The sequence below is a fragment of the Hippocampus guttulatus genome, chromosome 6 (assembly GCF_054856545.1).
Source record: "Hippocampus guttulatus isolate MCC_2025c chromosome 6, RoL_Hgut_1.0, whole genome shotgun sequence".
NCBI classification, from domain to species: Eukaryota; Metazoa; Chordata; class Actinopteri; order Syngnathiformes; family Syngnathidae; genus Hippocampus; species Hippocampus guttulatus.
Window position 1 is genome coordinate 19,022,766 of NC_141266.1, and position 19,366 is coordinate 19,042,131.

A 19,366-nucleotide genomic window follows, 5' to 3' on the forward strand; every position below is an offset into this window, starting at 1 on the left:
TTGAAAAAAAAAACAGGACTATTACAAAATAATAAAATAACTTGCATGTTTTAAAATTTAAAGATTGAGCCCATTGAGTTAAAATGTTTTTTTAATTGAAAAAACTACATTATTCAACTTTATATTAGTATTATATATTATTAAAAAATACCAAATAATTTTCCTTACAAAAGAAACAACCACACCCCCCCCCCAAAAAAAGTCCTGCGTCCATATTTTGAAAAAAGTGACCTCAAACTATGTGTGTGTGTGTGTGTGGTGGGGTGGGGTGAGGGGGGATGGGGCAGAAGACATCAAAGAAAAATGTAAATTGGTCATCATGCTTCAAGCGCTCTAATAGGGCTTGAAAAAAAGACTGTAGTACAACACAGTAGTAATTTGCCCCCACCCCCACCCCCCAAATCTCCGCCTCACATCAGAAAAACATAAAATGTCAACTCTCAACTCCCCCAATGTTCCATTAGGCAGCGATGCAGCGAGGTTACAGTTGAGCAGGCAATGGCTGATGGGATGTATTCATCATTACTGGCTGATTGCGGCAGAAGAAGAAAAGGGAGAAGAAGAAGAAGAAGAAGATGATGAAGCGTGGTTATGATGGGGGTGGAGGGGGGGGGGGGGGATAATGAGGTCCCCACTGAAGAGCAACAGAGGTGAGCGTCCGGCATGAAATGACTCACAAACAGGTGAAAATATGAAGAAATGTTCTGTGGCTCGCTGTGTTGTCATAGCGATGGATGGAGGCCACGCATGGACGGGTGGAAGGAAGGAAGGAGGGGGTGGGTGGGGGGGACGGCACCAGAGGGAGTCGAGTTCTCCGCTGCGAGTCTTTTTTTAGCCTCGTCGTCGCCTGTTGCACGAGAGAAAAGACTTTTGTGTTGCGCACCGAATACGCCTCATAAATGGCCACTTATGTGAGCGATGTCGCAAAGTGGATGGTCGTATGCAAAGCTGCCTTAAATGGCGTGTGGCGTTGAAAAAAAAATGTTTCTCAGAATCCGTAGGGTTCTTGCTTCAGAATTGCTATTTTTTTTTCAATCAAAATCATTACTTTACCTCTAGGGCTACGATACTAAGCTTCAAAACCATAAAGGTTCTGCCTATGAATTTCATTGTATCGCTAAAACTTTGACAGAGAATGGTTTCCACAACATGAACTTTAGCTTGACCTTAGTTACATTATCATCCATCAGCTCGCCTTTCAAATAAAAAAATCAAGACGGTTCTTGCTTGGGCATTGTATCCCCCCCCCCCCCCCCCCAAAAAAAACACTCGTCTATGCTTCCAAATCCAAAGCATTCTTGCTTTGACGTAGCAGGCACACCCAAGTCATCCACAAACACCAAATGGCAACATCCCTCACCAATGAATATTGTCCACACCTTCTATGGACCAGCTGAGGGGGAGGGCGGAGGCTGGGAGGGGGGGGGGGGGGGGGGTCATCAGGTGTGCTCACCCACCAGGAGGATCCCGACGCCGGCCGCTGGACGTTTGTCAGAGGCCTAATCAGGTGGAGCTCGTGATGCACCAAGACAAGAGTTGACACTACAGGTCTTGCTCTGCTACTTTGAACGTGAATGCCCCCTGGACGCAAACACAGACAAACCCATCTGTCTTATGTTTCCCTCCTTATTTATCGCTCCTTCTCACACCCTCTCTCTCTCTCTCTCTCTCTCTCTCTCTTGGCTCTTTTAACCTTTACTTTGTCACTCCCTCCTGCTTGCTTACAATTCAACCGCCCTTCCCTGACTCCATTACTACCAATTGCCTCTCGCACTCCCTTATTTCGTCTTACACGCTCTGTTGCTCTCCCACTGCCTACCCAAGACTCCCTCACGCTCTAAGGCCAGCGACACACATCAAGACAATCTCGCTATATAAGTTCGGATTCTGTCCCTTCCCGGCCAAGGATGTCAAATGCACAACAATCTTATGTCTTATGTCACACTATACGATGATCCTCTTGTCAGACGTGTGTTAAGACCAGGGTTATAATAGTTTGGGATTTTACATGATAATTAATTTTTATTTGTTTTGACTTTTTTTTTTAAAATTCAGTTCATTTTAAGTAGTTTTTGCGGCAGATTTGGTAAGGTTTTTTTTCAAAAATGATTCATTTTAGTTCAGTTTTTTTAGTTTTGGTGTTAGTTTTAGTTTTTCTTAAATGCCAAGTATTTGTTGAGTGCAAAAAAATTCTTTAAAAAACAACTATAATTCCTATACAACTGTTCAATCGTATTTCTTCTATACGGCTAAATAGTAATAAAATAAATACTTTTAAAACAACCCCCTAAGCTGATCTATGATATTAATTGACAAAGACGAAAATGAAAGACATTTTTGATATGAATATCGTGAGTTTGTTTTAAAAACATGAAATTTAGTTTCATGTTCTTTTTTTTTATTATTAAAGCTCTCTTGTTTTTATTTAATTAACAAAAATTTCAGTTTGTTATTTAGTTTTACCCTCTTTACTTGTAATAACGTTGGTTAAAGGAGAAGTCTAATAATTTTTTTTTTAATGAAGTTCTTTTAAAATATGTTCTATGCCTACTTATGAGTCTTCACATAGTATTCGGATTAATATGCTGTTTGTGGAATAAGATAAGATAAGATAAGATATCCTTTATTTGTCCCGCAATGGGGAAATTACAATCAGAATTCAGAAAGGAAAAAACGCTGGGTAGGGAGAGGGAAAAAAAAAAAACCACGCTCGAACTATCCTCTTCCGAGGATAATTTAAGTCCAGGATAAAAAAAAGACCCTAGCACAGAAATAAGCATATGACAGTTACAACAAGTCACAAGACATAACATGTAATAAGGGGGGGATGAATGGGAAGGGGGGCGGGGGGGGGGGGGGGGTTGAGAGGGGTAACCGTGACCCGGCCGAAATGACCAGCTGCACGGATTCACACGAGCGCTCTGCATGTCGAACCACGTCACGGGGGAATGTGAATTAGGAAGCAAAATCCACCCATATCATCCATCTCAGGGGGCGGCCATTTTGCCATTTGCTGTCGCCTGATAATGACATGACAGAGCCGAAGGGCTCAGCTTGTGAAGGTCACATGATCGAACCCAAAAGGCAGGTGAGCCGTGATTGGCGGGTTTGTATCTACGGCCCCCGGTGGCGAAATTGCATGCACCAGAAAAATCATAGTCCTCTCCTCAATCCTCGATGACGACCGGAATCACTGTCTGATGCGGGCTCAACCTTTTCCCTACCAAATCAAATTATGGCACATTAGAGCTCTCGATACCGAGATTGTCTCCGAGGACCCATTTTCATGACTCTTAGCGCACGAATGACAAAATGGAGACCCCTCCCCACCCCAATCGGGTGGCGTGTTCATGCTAAAAGCTTTTCATTTCGTCTTCTTTTGCTTCTTCCTCTTTGTGCAGTAATATGAGAACATATTTTAAAAAGCTCCATAATGTGTGTGTGTGTGTGTGTGCGTGCGTGTGCGTGTGCGTGTGCGTGCACGCGCGGTATGTGTGCATATCGCTCCCTGGACGATCGCAAACGGAGCTCAGGGGTGTAAAAATAGATTAAATGTAATGTATGATTCATAAATTCATGTTTCTATTAGTCTTTGATGTCATCTCTGCCCCAAAAAGCTTAATTTCTTGGTCCATTTTATGACAGTGTATAGCTAAAAAAAATCATAAGAATAATAATAAGTAGAAGCGCACATTTCATTTTCTTTTTTATCAGACCACAACTACAAATCCTCCAACAAATCTTTTCACAGCAAGTAAATGTAACTTGACATTGTTGAATTCTGGTGACAAATTGATTTACTTTTACTGTTTGAACTGTAACCATGACGACCGATCCACAACGCTTTCTCCCACGAAGATTTTTTCACATGATGCAATTTTGTGTTTACCATTTAAAACCGTACTCAGGTGTCTTCATAAAACGCTCTCTGGCATTCTTGGATGATGAATTACAGAAGAATAAAGTTGTTGCTTTGCCATTTACAAAATGATTCGCTCCAATTATGATGCAATTTAGTCCAATTGGGACACAATATAAAACGATTCAATACATTTTGGATATAGGTTCAATCCATTGAGGATTCCTTCACTCCAATTATGATATGATTCTCGAATTGCGAAATGTTTCATTCCAGTTCCGATACCATTCACTGCAATTTCAATGAGATTTACTCTATGTATCTTATTCCTTGGTCTTGAGTTTATAAATAAAGCCCAATGATTGAATTGACTGATATAATTCAGTCAAATTATACTGCAAAAGCGATTCTCCCAAATTACGACATGATCCACTCCAGTTACAACAAAATTCCCTACTAGTATGATTTACTGTGTGTATCCCCCCCCCCGTAGTCAACACAACAGTTTGACTGGACACTGATAAGAGAGTCCACAGCTGCCGAGACACAAGGGAAGGTGCTGGGCGGGGCTGCGAAGAGGCGCAGCCAATCAGCTCACGGGATAAATTGACTTGTGCTGTCATTGGTCGACGTCGCGCCGGGAACCAATCATGCATACAGCCATGTACAAAACCTCTGAGCGATTTGCCATTTTTTTCTAAATACAATACTTTGGGGGGAAAAAAACCCGCAATGTAGTGAATCCGCGATATAGCGAGGGATCACTGCAATACGATTTACTCAATATCTGATACTAATCTGATTCTAATATTCTGATACGATTAAAAAAAAAAAATCAAAAAAATACTTGAAAATGCGTTCTCTCCAAAACCAATTCGATTCATTCCAGGCGTGATACACGATTCCCCACCATTAGCATACGATGCAATAGGCAACCATTTCCTCCAACTTTGCTTTGATTCACTTCAATTACAATAGCATCACATTCAGTGAGGCGCAAATGGCTCTAATTCTGAAGAAAAGGGTCTGCGTGGTGACGAAAGTAACTGCAGAGAGTGGCCTCCGGTTGTGTGCGTGCGCTTGAGGCGTTAAAAGTCAGCGAGTGTCAGTTTATTCGCACGCCACGTCGAACACCACAAGCTCGAACGCACCCTGCCGCGTTACGAGTGACTTTGCTCTCGTCACGCACACACACACACACACATGCACACACACTCGTACGCATGCGGTGAGGAAAAGGCCATTCGGGACTTGTTGTCACCAGGATGAGCAGCAGGGAGACGGAATCGGTGGCGTTCCCCTCCTGGGGGCCGACGTGGGAGAAGAACAGAGGGGAAACGTCTTCTTATAAATAGAAAACAGCCCGCTTGTATCCACTTGAGTGTGAGGGGAGGTTCAGTGTGTGTGCGGGTATGTGTATTGTGTGAGGAGATTTGCATGGCATTTCTTGCCTCCGCGCGTCTTGTCTTTCATCTTGCGAGAGTCTTTAAGTTTGTTCGATTGTCATTGTCGTCGTCGTCGCCTCCCGCAGGCCGACGATCCCGGCAGCTCATGTTTACACGCTCCCTTCGCTGCATTTATACGGGCCACAGAGAACAATATGTTATTGACGGGGTTTTTTTGGGGGGGGGGGGGGCGGGGTGAATCTCCATTTGAACTTTTCATCAAAGTCGGAGCGGAGCTAATGTTGTGCTCTCCCCGCAGGGTAGACAAGAGGCTGGCGGTGTGCTCGCCGTGCAGGCTGCAGTTGGAGCCGTGTGTGCCCGCAGAGCAGGCGCCAACCCCTGAGCTCATCCAGGGATACGTCAAGAAGGTAAGAAATCAAACGAGATATCAGACGACAACATTGACTCCAATTACACGATGATATGATTCACACCCATTATGACATGAATTATAATCACGAATAAATTTGATTCTTCCCAATGATGATGGAATACGGGTCACACGCCCTCTACGCAAATTTCAACGTGGTTCACTCCAACTACCATACAATTCAATACGATTCCCTGAAGTGACAATAGAATTCATCTGATTGACTCCGATTCACCGTAGTTATAAAGAGTTAACTCTATTTACGCTACTATACAATTCACTTTCACGGTTACGATGCAATATGGTTTACTCCAATCGCAAGAGGATACGAGTCACCGTCTTTGGGATATGGTTCACTCCTTTTACGATAGGATTCACTGCGTTCAGCTCACCATAAAATCCATTCGCTCAAGCTGCAGTTTCTATATTCGTATAATGATTCACTCTGTGACATCCACCATTCCATTTGTGAAACGCTATAATCGATATAAGATTCACTCAATTTATTCCAAATACAAGATGATTTGATCGTTCGATTTATGGTATGATTCAATACGGTGTAAAAAAAAAGTGACTTTTTTTATATGATTCCCACTAACTCCGATGTGGTACAATTCACTCCGGTTATGATTCAGTAGGACTCACTCCATTTACAATACAATTCACTGCATTTACGAGAGAATTCACTCCTGTTTTGATACGACGGGATTCATTCAAGCACGATTCACTCCAGCTACGATGTAATAGGATTCATTCCAGTTTTGATCCGATTTGATTCACTCCATATTTCTTCTTTCCGTGTCAAACAAATGCATCCGATTACCACACGATTCACTCTGGTTACGATGCTATCCGATTCACGAGGATCCAATCCCTTTTTTTCTTTTTATAATTAGGATGCAATGTGATACGTCTTATCTGAAATTGAGTTCTGCCAGACACAAACACCTCGATTTTTGTCATCTTTTTCTCCGCTGTCTAACCTGTGTTTGTAACCGTCGCCGTGCCGTTGACCCCCCCCCAATGAAGTTTCCCCACTCGAACCCTCTCTGCCCTTCCATTAGTCGCGCCCCCGCTATCCTGTTGGACCTCATTACCGCTTCTAATCGTTTTCATCTGCTGAGCTGAGCGCTCATACTGGAATTCTATTCCAAGTGAGACGGACAGAGATGACTTTTTCCTTCTCTATCATTACGTTGGCTTTCTCTCAATCTCTGTCATTATTCGCCGGCTTCCATCTTGACCTTCAGATGCCTTCTTCTTCATACCGTCACCGGAGGAAATGGGAAGAATTCAAAATTGTTGTGATGCTTTCCGGAATATTGTTCTGCAGAGTTTCTGCCTCACACCCATCTTGGCTAACGAAGTGGGGAAACCAAGCGGTGCAAAGTGCTTTGACCTGAAAGGTGTCTGGCTCACCTTGCCACTACCTTCTCTGTGTTTACGCCGCGGGGAAACGGTCGCGCCCGAGGCCGCGTCTGACGGGTGCATCTGTTCGTGGCTGATCCAGACGGAAATATCTCAACTGTGTCATGAATATATCACCGTGACACCTGAAGCAATCATTCCTGTTCCCAGGAGGTCTCCGTTCATTGCACAAACATCAGCAGGACTTTTTTGCACAGATCATACACGACTCACACAAAGTTCGGCTCCTGGGCTGTCGGGTAAAATTGTCGAACGAACCAAAAGTGCTCTATCACCTTCTACAGCTGAACTTCATTTGATCTTCTCTAAACTTTGAAATGTGCGGTGTCACTGCTGAATTATTCCGTACCAAAATTCTAAGGATGTCTATTTCTATGCCTTTCTGTGACTCTTCCAGTGTCCAAAATGTGAAGAGTATGATCAACAGGATTGTCAGTGTATGCAATACAAAATGATTCACTCCAATCACAGTATGATACGATTCCTTCCAATTACGATTTCATACAATTCCTCCCACTTATGCCACAGTTCCCTCCAGTTATGATACAATATGATTCACTTCTATTGTCGCATAATACAATCGACCCCAATTGCAATATGAATCGATGATGGGGTGTCAAACACATTTTTTGTCACGGGCCACATTGTAGTTACTGTTTGCCTTGGAGGGCCGTTATGACCATATAAAGAATTCAAGAATCACATTTTATTCAACTATTGTTTAACTTACTGTAATGAGGGTTTGGTAACAATGCTGATAATATCTCTCTTATTTCTTACATTTGACTATTTGAAATGACAGATTTTAGCAAGCGTCATAGAAGTTGACATGTTTTGCCGCTTTCGCGGGCCACATAAAATCACCTGGCAGACCAGATCTGGCCCCCGGGCCTTAAGTTGGACACCAGTGCAATACAGTGTGATTTACACACGTACACAACAATAAACGCAATGTACTAAGATCTGATCAGAGGGATATCTTTTATTTAACCCTTTCATACACAAAAAATGATAACCTGTAACCTGATAACCTAATAAACTGTCCACTGGAGTAACTAACCGCTGTCCCTCAAAGGGTTAAACACTTCTTACAGCAGTCAGTGCAACATAGTGAAGTAACCTTGGGAAGGAAGCGAAATGAATGTGCTCGCAGCCCACCACGTTCGGGTCACAAAATGATGATGACCAATACACGAGCCAATAAATATATTTCCTGATGAATAACTCGCCGACGGTGCCATTGAATGGCGAGCGTTATTATTTTTCGACTGGCAGATGTTTTGATAGCAGATTTCATTAGATCGGCAACCTGATACCGTGGGTGTGCTTTGTGTAACATTATTAGAATTAATGTGTGTGTTCTACTTGGTCAAACAAGACCTTTAACAAAACGATGTTAATGACGATAGCGCTATTGAAAATGAATTCATTCAAATGCGCCGGTGCCATTCATTTATTTCAAACGCCCTCCGCCCCCTCCCGTTGCCAACACCCAAGCCCTCCATCACCTCATCCATCTCCTCCCCCCTGCCTGTATTAGCCTTAAATGAAAAACAACCTTTTATCTGTGTGATTCCATTTGGACGCATGGCAAGGAGAAGCCTGGCGTCGCGACCGTCGCCTCGCATGAAGCAATAAGGCCGGGAAGCCATTTGACTCTTTTCCAATTTAATTTCATAGTGAATAACCTGCAATTTGATTTTTATTCTCTTCCATCACGGAGATGGTGGGGGGGGGGGGGGGGGTTGCGGGATTCGTGTGTATGTGTTGTCTTTCAATGCCGAGAGTGGCGGCCATCGACGTTCTTTGACAGAAAACGTCTCAACCTATGTCTGTGGCGCGATCGCAGTAGTGACATCAAATGTCAGTCGATAGCAACGCATTTGTGCTTGTGTGTGTTGGAGTGGTTCGTGACGTAAACGAGCAAATGAACAAGACAGAAGCGCTGGAGGAATTTGGCAAAATTGCATCGTTATGTTTGTGCCAGTAGAGGCACCTACGAGTCTCTTCATCACACACAAAACATTTGGTCAAGGCCTTTCTTATTTGAGTTTGGGATTTTATGGTGAGCCGTTGAACTTTAACGCCATGCTTCAACCGCACCCAAAGGGGAAAATTCAATTATTTTGCAGGTTTGCATCGTCTGTTTGTCTCGTACTTGTGGTTCAAATTCAGAAACAATCAAACTAAATCTTTAGGATGAATTTGTTTTTGAAGGACCAATTGGACCAGAAAATTGTTACTTCAAAATCAAAAATGGCAGACTTACTGTGTATTTGTGATCGAGCAACCTACCAAATTTCATGCTGATCAGTGAAATTGGCTGGACGGATTTTTATTTTATTTTTTTAACAATTCAAGGAGGTGCTCCCCAATCTATGACTTTGTATTTGAAGGATCCCTGAAACCGACCCTAAAATATGTCTGCCTTTCTGTTTCCAAGCATGGCTTCTTGAGCCTTTTTTGTGTGTGTGTGTGAGTGTGTGTGTGTGTGTGTGTGTGTGTGTGTGTGTGTGTGTGTGTGTGTGCGTGCGCGTGCGCGTGCGCGTGTGTGTGCATGTAGTCATGATAGACAGTTCCAAAAAATTTTTGTTCCTCAGTGAAACTGGCTGTAGTTTCAAAAAACAATTGTTGCAATCTCAAGCCGCCGTGAAGGATCCCTAAAAATGACTCTTAAATAGACGCTTCAAACCAAAATGTCAGACTTCCTGTTTCTTTTCTGGCATTGCTTCTTGAGACTTATTTTGTGCCTGCTAGTGAAACACATGCCTACCAAATTTCCAATTGCAATGTGACTCTGGCTTGGGGAGCAGAATTAAAAAGACAATTTCAGGGTGTGTCAATTAGCTGACAACTTGTCTATTGAAAGGATCCATGACTATGACCCCAATATGGCCACTTCAAACTAAAATAGCAGACTTCCTGTGCATTTTCGGGCATACTTCTTGAGAGTTTTTTTTGCGGCTGTACTTAGGATAGACGAAAGCTCATGCTACTAAGTGAAAAGCGCTTCTGGGCTGATTTTAAAGTTCCCCTATTAAGTTTCCAGAGTAAGCTATTTTTGAAGAGAAATATTCCCTCAAACGGCAGCCAGTTTGACTTCCACTGACTTGCTGTCTTTTCTTCCCCAACAGCAGATCCAGGACGCGGCTGAGCAGGGTGTCACGTTTGTGGGCTTTGTGCAGGAACCCTACGGGGCACCCTGCACCATGATCCGAGAACCAGACACCCCCTCCCTGTCCCTGCACTCCAGCCCCAGCTCTGTGCTGGGCTCCCTCAGCAGCTGCAGCCCCTCCGACCCGTCCAGTCCCGCCCGCCACGGACGTCCCGCAAAGGATACGGACACGTGCGAGAACTCCGGGAATCACTCGGGGGGATTGGGGGAAGTCTCAGCTGCCTCATCTCCGATCTCAGAGGAGCTGACGGAGGAGGAGTTGCCATGCCAGAACAACAGCAAGGACAGCGCACCAGAGACAAAACCGAGGACCAGATACCAGCAGAGATCCTATGGTGAGTAGTGGTAACCGTGGTGACTGTCTTTCAAGAACCCCCGAACAAAATAACATCAATAGTTTGAATTTGGAGGGCCGTTTCACTGGTTGCCGCAAAACAGTGCAGCCGAGATTTCTTTCGTGCAGACATTAGCAAAGCAGGACATTGCCGCAGCCTTCCACCAGAAAGAAATGTAATGGGTGATAAACTTATCCTGGTTTTCAAACGGTTGACTTTTAAAGGCAGAAGGAGCCAAGAACAAGCATTCGTGTTGTTTCATGTGTCTGCAAGTTATCCCCCCTTACCCGCTACACTAATTGGTCCGTGGAGGGTCGTCAAAGGTCATCATCCGGGCTTGTGCGCAGCTTGTCGACCCCCAAAGACATGGTGGACATGTCTATCCTGCCCGACAAATCCAAACAATCACAATAATAAGGATGTCGCACGAAACACGAACAAGCTGTAATGAAGTATAGCGAAAGGTCAAAATGTCCAAATCGGGTAAAAGACAAAACTGCCTGAATCATTTGTCGGAACTTTGACTGTGAATGATTTCAGTTGCTGTTTGTTTCCAGTGTTGTTCATCATGAATAACTGAATCGGAATAATCATGTTCATCAGTGACACGTACATTTTTTTAATATTATTTGTATTATTTGTATCTTTGCATGAACAGTTACATTTTTAACATTGCCCACCAACACTCCCTATTCCATTTTTTTTGCAGGCCATGTTATTTTTAGTCGTGGGCCACTAAAAAAATGGATGGTGGGCCATAAAAGGCCCTCGGGCTGTAATTTGGACATCATCAGACCGTCGGGGTCAATTGAGCCCAAGCACAGCACAGCGTGGCGACCCCTAACTTGTCTTGACTTGTCTTTGGGCTGTTGAAGTAAACATCAGTGCAGTGTTCTGGTTTCCCGCTATTGCCTCAACATTACACAATAACACTCTGCCTCGGGATGTAATCCTCTTTCTCCAAAACAACCATTAAATTAAAAAGAAAGAAAGAAAAATTCTTAAACAGAATCCCAATTAGCAAAACGACGTCTGTGAAATAATCCGCAACTGTTTCGTCGGGTTCCTCGCAGGGCTCACGTGATTTACGCCTACCGTCTATCCGACTTTGAACAGATGGAGACACCCACTTCTTCTTCTGTATACCGTGCCTCTAAAAATACGGTACAGTTTTTGCAAAATACTGTAAATGTATGTGTGACATGTATGTAACATGGCATCATGACAAGTGTCTCCATCTGGGCCTATGCGTGAGATCCTTCCCGAGTTGCGCACCTCCGCTGGCTTCCATCTTTCTTGCCTCTTCTTGGCTAACGATAGCCCAGATGGTGTGCGAAAGGGTGACGGCCCGTGCCAAGCTCCCATGTTCCCGTGTTCTCCCTCTCTAACGTCCCGAGGTTCTGCTGGCTTGTCGGCGCTTAATCCCGAGCGTGGTGGCCAGCATTGGCACGTCAAAGAGAGAGGAAGCGAGACATGACTGGGAAAGCTTTGGTAGGCTGGGATTGAGCTGTCCCAGAAGATCTCCCTCGCTCAGATTAGACAAATGTAACATTAATAGCTTGAATCACTCTGTCCTTTGACTCATGTGTGACTATATATTATATCTTGTTCAAGGTGGCAGTTATCACGATAACTAGGAGCCATCAGAATGTCAGATCGAGTGATGAGGCCAAAGTTTTAAATGAAGAGTGTTGTGTTTCATGTTCGGATAAGCGGCTCAGATAATGAATGAAAATAGATGTTGAATGTAGTTAGCGGTTATGCCCTCCAGGTAGGCTGCGAACGAGATAAGAACAATTCCTGAAGCAGCAGTCTAGTTCAGAGCGAGCGAAAGAGAGAAACAGAGAGGCGTGCGAGTAGCTGGTGCGGATTTGAATGTACATGTTGAAGGAAACAGCGACGATAGAAGAAGTCTCGGGTAGGTGTATTGTCAAGTCCCAGCTGTTGTCACTTGAAACGAATGGAAGTCGATCACTCTGGAGGAGACAAAAGGAAGATGAAGTGGTAAACCAGGAAATGAAATGAAGCAGATGAGCTTCTGTGTGAGTCACTTGTGTCAGAAAATCCCCAGAAAATAAACTGTTACCCAAGTGGAGAAACGGGAGACTCGTCGAACAATACCACTGGTGGGATACAGTTAGAGTAATTGTATGCATGCTCATGCTATTAGGCTAACGTTCAATGCTTAATTTTCTAATGCTTGTCGCATTTTGCATTAGCTCAGCAATTAGCTTAACATGGTAATGCTAATATAACTGATGTGCAACTCTTCATATTTGCATGTCTTAGCTCCACGGTGATGTAGCTCTTGGGCAACACGCTAATATTAATGTGCGCCAATCTGATGATTTTTCAAGTGTTCATTCTACTCTCGACACTCGCTTAGCAATTAGCCTGGCATGCTGAAGCCATCATTAAATGTCAATTGCAAAGTCAAAGCTTAGTACTATGTGGCCTGCTATTGTGATGACCTAGAGCTACGCTAGCCTAACCTTAGCCTTTCTTAGCTTAGCTGCTGTTTCTGCCATTTGATTATTTTGTTTGGTGGGGGTGAAAACATTGTTTAGAAAGGTGGAGGCAAGTAATGGAAAGAAGAGGGATGGAGATTAACCAAAGTAAAACAAAATATACATGCATGGAATAGAAGGCTGGAGAGAGAAGAGATAACAAAGTTGGAGGACTTTGATGATGACCATAATGAGGATTTTAGTGCTTTTCTCCGGAACGCAAAGACAAATCAGGCGTCTCCATTTTGGACTCTAAAAGCCGCAAAATATGCCGAGTCATCAGAGGAAGGTCACACAATGCTTGGCAAAGACAATTTATTTGTCTTTATTATCTGTGAACTGCAAGGCCCCGCTAAAAGATTGATGTTATTTGCTGGTGAGGCAATTGTAGATAAAGAAATATGTGCTATTTTAACAGTAATCTGCTCATCTGGAGTTTGCACTCTCAGAGGTTGGGCATCATCTGATATCATATTCTTCAATGTCGCATCACCATTTCAAAATTGAGCCTCGTTTTCAGTCTCATCCACACAAGTGCGCAATCAATTATCTTTATTTTGGGTCTCCTGCAGCATTACATTCTTTAACTTTTAGTTTTCGGTGGGGAGTTAGTTATCGGTTTTGAGAGCAACAGAAAACACTCCTGACTCATGATTATTTCTAAGTTGTTCTGTTTATCTCAATTGTGCCGGTTGGTGGTTATTTTTAATAATGAATGAGGTGAGGCTTCGCATTAGGACATTCTGCTGGTCCTTCTGGTTTACGCGCCATGGCCACTGGACATAGCAAAAGGTCTCTGTTTCTCAGTAAGATGCAGTAAAATTGCTCAATCATGGCAGAGGATAAAGAATACATGCCTGTGATTATTATAAATTCTGTGTTGCCCCAACATTTGTGTTCAAATATCCATTTCTAAAACTGTTATATGGACCGACACCGATGCTATTGACTAGCCTATCTGAGGAATTTGCCAAAAATGTGTTTGCATTATACTGTCAGACATTAAGGCGTTTTTGTTTTTATTCAAGGCAATGCAAATATATGCATATAGCACAAGGCAACTCAATACGCTTAACACTACCAAAAGCACAACAGCTAAAGACATTCAAGGCAAGGCAAAGAGAACAAAAGTTATTTAAACACATTGACAAAGAAAAGATATGAAGACATTTTTAAGCAAATGAATGAAGTAAATTGTTGCTTTCTGAATTTACTGAAAGCCTGTATCACGAAATTGATTTTGCAAATGCTTAAAAGATTGTAATGTGAATGAATCTTAGTTTTTAACTTGGATTTAAAGGCATTTCTACCTGGGGCTGACTTCCTTTCTGTTGGCAGCCCATTCCATTTATGTGCAGCAGCACAGCTAAATGCTGCTTCACCATGTTTGCTTTGAAAAACACAATGTGTCTTATTTTGTTTAATTTGACAGTAAACTTCAACTTCTTACTGTGCAAGATGCCGGTTATCATGAACACCAACTATGGGCAACGCTTGGTATTACTGCTTCGTATCAGGCATGGGGCCCAGCTGCCATGATGCAAGCGACCCACGACAAGCCCTCAAAGATGGATGTGTTTGCCTGGGTGTCATTTGGAGATGAACGTTGGCCAATGTTGTGCTCATTTGCCTCGTTAGAATTCCACAGCGACTGGACGAAATGTCAACATTTGGGGGTAAAATTTGGCGTCCGGCCGCCGCGTCCGTCACACCAGCCTGACAGGAAGTGCTTATGAATGATTCATCTCTGCCGACACCGGATCCAAGCCCTGACGCCATCACTGTCGCATCCAAGTGTGTGTGTGTGCGTCTGTGTGTGTGTGTGTGTGTGTGTGTGTGTTTTCATGACTTCATATGTGTGCTTTTGTTGAAATTGATAGTTTGTGGTCTTTTTAGCATCCGTTCCTGCATGTGTTGCGTGTTGAGGCTTCGTTTGTGTGTGGTTTTTTTTGTTTTTTTGTGTTACGATAGTTTGTTTTCTTTCGGTGTGTTTCAGGCCGTGCGCGTGCGCCTAGGAGAAATACCATTTGTGTTTCGTGTGTACGTGACTTTCCGTGTGTTCATGTCTGTTCATATGCTTGTGTGCTTTTGTTTGTGTGTTCTGGTGGATCTGTTTTCACGTGGTCGTGTGTGCTCATGTTTATGCGGATGTTGTTATTGCGTAAGCGTCCTTGTGTGGGTGTTCACATTAGTGAGTTTGCTCGTGTGTGTGTTTTTGTGAGGGTTCGTGTGTGTGTGTGTTTATGTGTGCTGCATGTTAGTGTACGTGTCCCATGTGTTTTGTGTGCATGTACGTGTGTGTGTTCATTTAAATGTGTTTTTGTTTTCTTGTGTGTGTGTGTGTGCGTGTGTGTGTCCTGCACTTTGTTGTATGTGTCCATGTGTTTTTGTTGTCGTGTGTGTGTGTGTTTATTTAAATGTGTTTTTGTTTTCACGTGCTGTGTGTGTATGTGCTCTGTGTGTGCGTGTGTGTGCGCGCGCGCGCCAATTTTTGGTCATCTGCCATTCGGCTGGTCCATCTGGTCAACTGTGGTTCAGGTGCACTCATCAACCAACTCCTTCATCTGCTCGGCGCTTGGCTACACTGCTTTTGTCTTTGTTTTTGTTTTTTTTCTCCGCGACTGCAAGCAGAGCAAAAATATTTCCACCAAAGAGTGAAACAAAACTCCCACTTGGCTCGTCTTTGATACGGGGGACACATGCGTTCTTTTCTCTTCTCCCTCCTGAGGGCCGTCTGCATTATGTATTCGCTTCCTCTTGATGTAAACAGCGAGCTGGCGGCAGGGCCTTTAATGCATTATTCACTCAACTCTAGCCGCAAATTAACTTACAGTGTAAACGCTCCCTCTTAACTTGCTGCATTCCTGGAAAAACAATGGCAGGAAATTCCAAACTGCGTTTAATTCGCCGCACGTTTGGATCGGACAGAAGAGAAGCGACAAAGGGGGGAGTGGGAGGGGGACTGAGGGGAATGGGGATTTTTTTGCAGATCAGCACATATCGCGTCCGTGGAGCGTATTCTAATGATACAGAACAGACGGAGCAAAGAGTCATAACACGGCAAAAGATCTGACTTCGTTTTAATGAACCGAGTGACTTAGTAGTCTAACAGTAAGCCAAATAAAAATGTGTGCGGCAATAGCGAAAACCATGCAAGACGTTAACATTGTCCGTCTTTTGTCTCCACAGGGGCTGAACTTTTGGCTTTGTATAACCACCCGACGGTGCGTGAGGGCGGCACGGTGAAGTATTACACGGTCAAGGTGCCGCTGCGGGTGCATGCCGGCGTCAACGGCAGCGGCGACGACGTCCGAGAGGTGGAAGCCAACTGGCTGGATCACATGACGCAGCACTTTAACAACGGAGCCTCGCTGGTCGACGGGCACTTCCACCTGGGGAACGTTGATGGTAAATAAACGGGTGGTCGTGTCGGTGTGTCGGGGCAGGACACGATGTTGTCTGGGTTTTCTTCCTGGCATCCAAACTATTTCCTGTTTGGGTTGTTTGGCAGGCTTTTTTTTTTCGGGGGCGGGGGGTGGCAGTGAGAGTAAACACATTTTTCATTCATCTGGCAAATTGAACGTCTGGAAAAACAGATTATGAAGTTGATAACGGATTAAAGCCTCATTTCCATCTTGGTTGTTGACAAAATAGCAGGGATGTTTATTGTAAGAATAAGAATTAAAGCTGCAAGTAGAAATTGGATCTTCCTCCCTTTGGCTGGATTCCGTCGAAGGAGTTTGTCTAAATCCAAACTTGCAAGCCCTGGAATTTGACCAAAATGTCTGATTCGAACTAAAATGGCCGACTTCCTTTTCAGTGTCAAGCATGGGAGAGTTTTTCGTGTGTCCTTGTTATGCTGTCTACCGAATTATCAGTGAAAGTATTGTCACGAGCAAGGCTATTTGTGGCGAATAAAAATGAACGAAACGAGAGAGTAAAATTGAAAAAAGAAAACATTTTTGTTTATGGAATAAAATCTTGCAGTTGAAAAATATTTCCTAGAATCAAAAAACTACTACGAAAATGAAAAGCAACTAAACTGAAACATTTTTTGGGGAAAAAAGACTTGTTCTAAATACTAATTACAACTAAGTAAATTTAAAAAAAAACAATTTAGCGGCACCTCGCTTGGATACCTGCTTCCAACAAACTCGATTGGGGCAAAATGGCCGATTTCCAGTTTTGTTCTATTTTTTTATTTTTTTTGCAATCCTACGCAGCGATTGGCCGATCAGCATTCCAGGGGGTGTGGCTTAGTGACAAGGATGATCAGAAAAGCTGAAACAAAAAGACATGAGATGACTTTGGAGCGTGCAAATAGACTCCACATTTTAATTCACCCAAGAGTTGTTTTAGTACAAATTGTAAGTTGGGATATTGTTCAAAGTTTAAGTTGGCATACCACTGTAAAAAAAACATACATGTGCACAGTGTGTGTGCGCATGTGTTAGTTGAGGCCAAGTGTGTGTTCATATCTGTGTGGAGGGTGTTTTGTGTGCATTTTTATTTTATTTTTTGGTATGTTTTCGTCTGTGTGCTTCGCTGTGTCCGCAGGCAATGAAAACATATCGAAATTACGGAAAGCATTAAAAATACATATACACTCATACACAAATGAACACATACGCGCACGAGCGGACACACGCAAACACGTTGCCACTGCCTCCCGAGAGTGGAGTTTCCGAACGAAGGGACCGCAGAAGTGCAAAAACGCAACTGTGCCTTTTGTTACCCGAATAGCTTAATCCCTCTCCAGAGCTGCTGTGAGGATTTGCAGCCTTTTTTTTTCTTTCCTTTTTTTTTCCTTTCTTGTCACACACACGCCTGAGCTGCTATTCAACATGCGCCACACTCAGCCCACCATGAGATCTAAATTTGGGCAAAGACGACAAACAAGGTGCCGCTGAAGTCAGCCAATGTGCATTTTTTTTTTAATGTAAAAAAAAAAATATTGAGTTTGTGAGAAGTTCACATGCTTGAAGAAAATGCAGGAATATATGTCCATCAAAGAAAGGACTCTTTGAGATGACCGAATATCAGCTCTTGATATTAAAAATAAATGAATGGGTCACTTGAAAAGGAATGAATGTATTCAAATGAAATAAAAGTTATTAAATTACAATGAATTGAATATATTAAAATTGGTTTAATCATTTTGAACTATTTTTTAAATTAAAATTAAATGAAAGTATGAAATGAAGATTAAATGAATGAATTAAAATTAAGTGTGTTTAACTGAATCCATAATTAAATTATTTTTTAATTAAATTTGAATGAATGTTTAAATCAGTTTATTAAATCAACACATCATAATGTATTCATATTAAGCGCATTCTTAAATTGAAATTAAATTAACATATTGATTCAACGTATGAAATATTCCTCAAGTGCACTTTTTTCTTTTACACATAGTTGAACACTTTATGAAAAAAAGACATTGACATACACAGACACTGACCGCATTGTGACTCCACAGTCTCCTCTTAACTGCAGCCATTCATCCTGACTGCCCTAAATCTTCTCTAGAATGAAACTGACCTGTTCCTGACCACATTCAAAGTTAAGATTACTGCGACTGATGCGTTCAGTGTCGCTTGTTTTTTGCAGTTTCCCATGACTGTTGAAGGTCATGGGGCCACAGTCTCCTCTTTGCTGCCTCTAGTGATGCAGGCGCATAACGAACATAAAAAGTTAAAGAAAAAAAAAGAAGAGAGAAGAAGAAGAAGCCAGCAATTATGTAGCGACAAGGCAACCGACACTGAGCTAATCCTTTTGTTACACATCGCAAGCTGTGTAGGACTAGCAAAGGATTAGCATCCATCCTCAAACATTACAGTCGCTACTGAGCCTTTTGCTTACTTTTTTTGATCACCTATGGCAGGAAATAATCACGATATGATTGTCGTAATTAATTTTGTACCATCTTCTAGAGCTACTTGACACAGTGAAAATATTAGAAACAGCCATCAGTATGATGAAAACTAGCAAGCACAACAACAAACGTATTGTCACTGTTGGGCAGAACCCTCATGTTTTCATATTGGTCACTCTCTGTTTGAGTTCCGCTTCCAAGTTATGAACAAAGCTACAAAATTCTTGGAAAAAATGGACCGATTCAATGTTGAATGACTTATCAACATTTGCAGGGGGTTTTCCCTAAATTTCATGGAAAATGATGGTTTTGGAAACACAAGCTTTTTTTTTCTTGGCAGGGATGTAAAATCTGATTGTGTCAGCCAAAACT

At 42.7% G+C, this 19,366-nt stretch overlaps 1 protein-coding gene across 1 annotated transcript in view; it reads left to right on the forward strand.

The window, feature by feature from the left end:
- Positions 1 to 19,366, forward strand: part of rftn1b (raftlin, lipid raft linker 1b) — a 76,895-nt gene that overhangs the window by 37,814 nt on the left and 19,715 nt on the right. Inside the window, exons 5-7 of the mRNA XM_086112770.1 lie at positions 5,564 to 5,672; positions 10,237 to 10,612; positions 16,309 to 16,527. Of these exons, the coding sequence (XP_085968896.1) occupies positions 5,564 to 5,672; positions 10,237 to 10,612; positions 16,309 to 16,527 (704 nt within the window). The remainder of the gene's footprint in view (positions 1 to 5,563; positions 5,673 to 10,236; positions 10,613 to 16,308; positions 16,528 to 19,366) is intronic.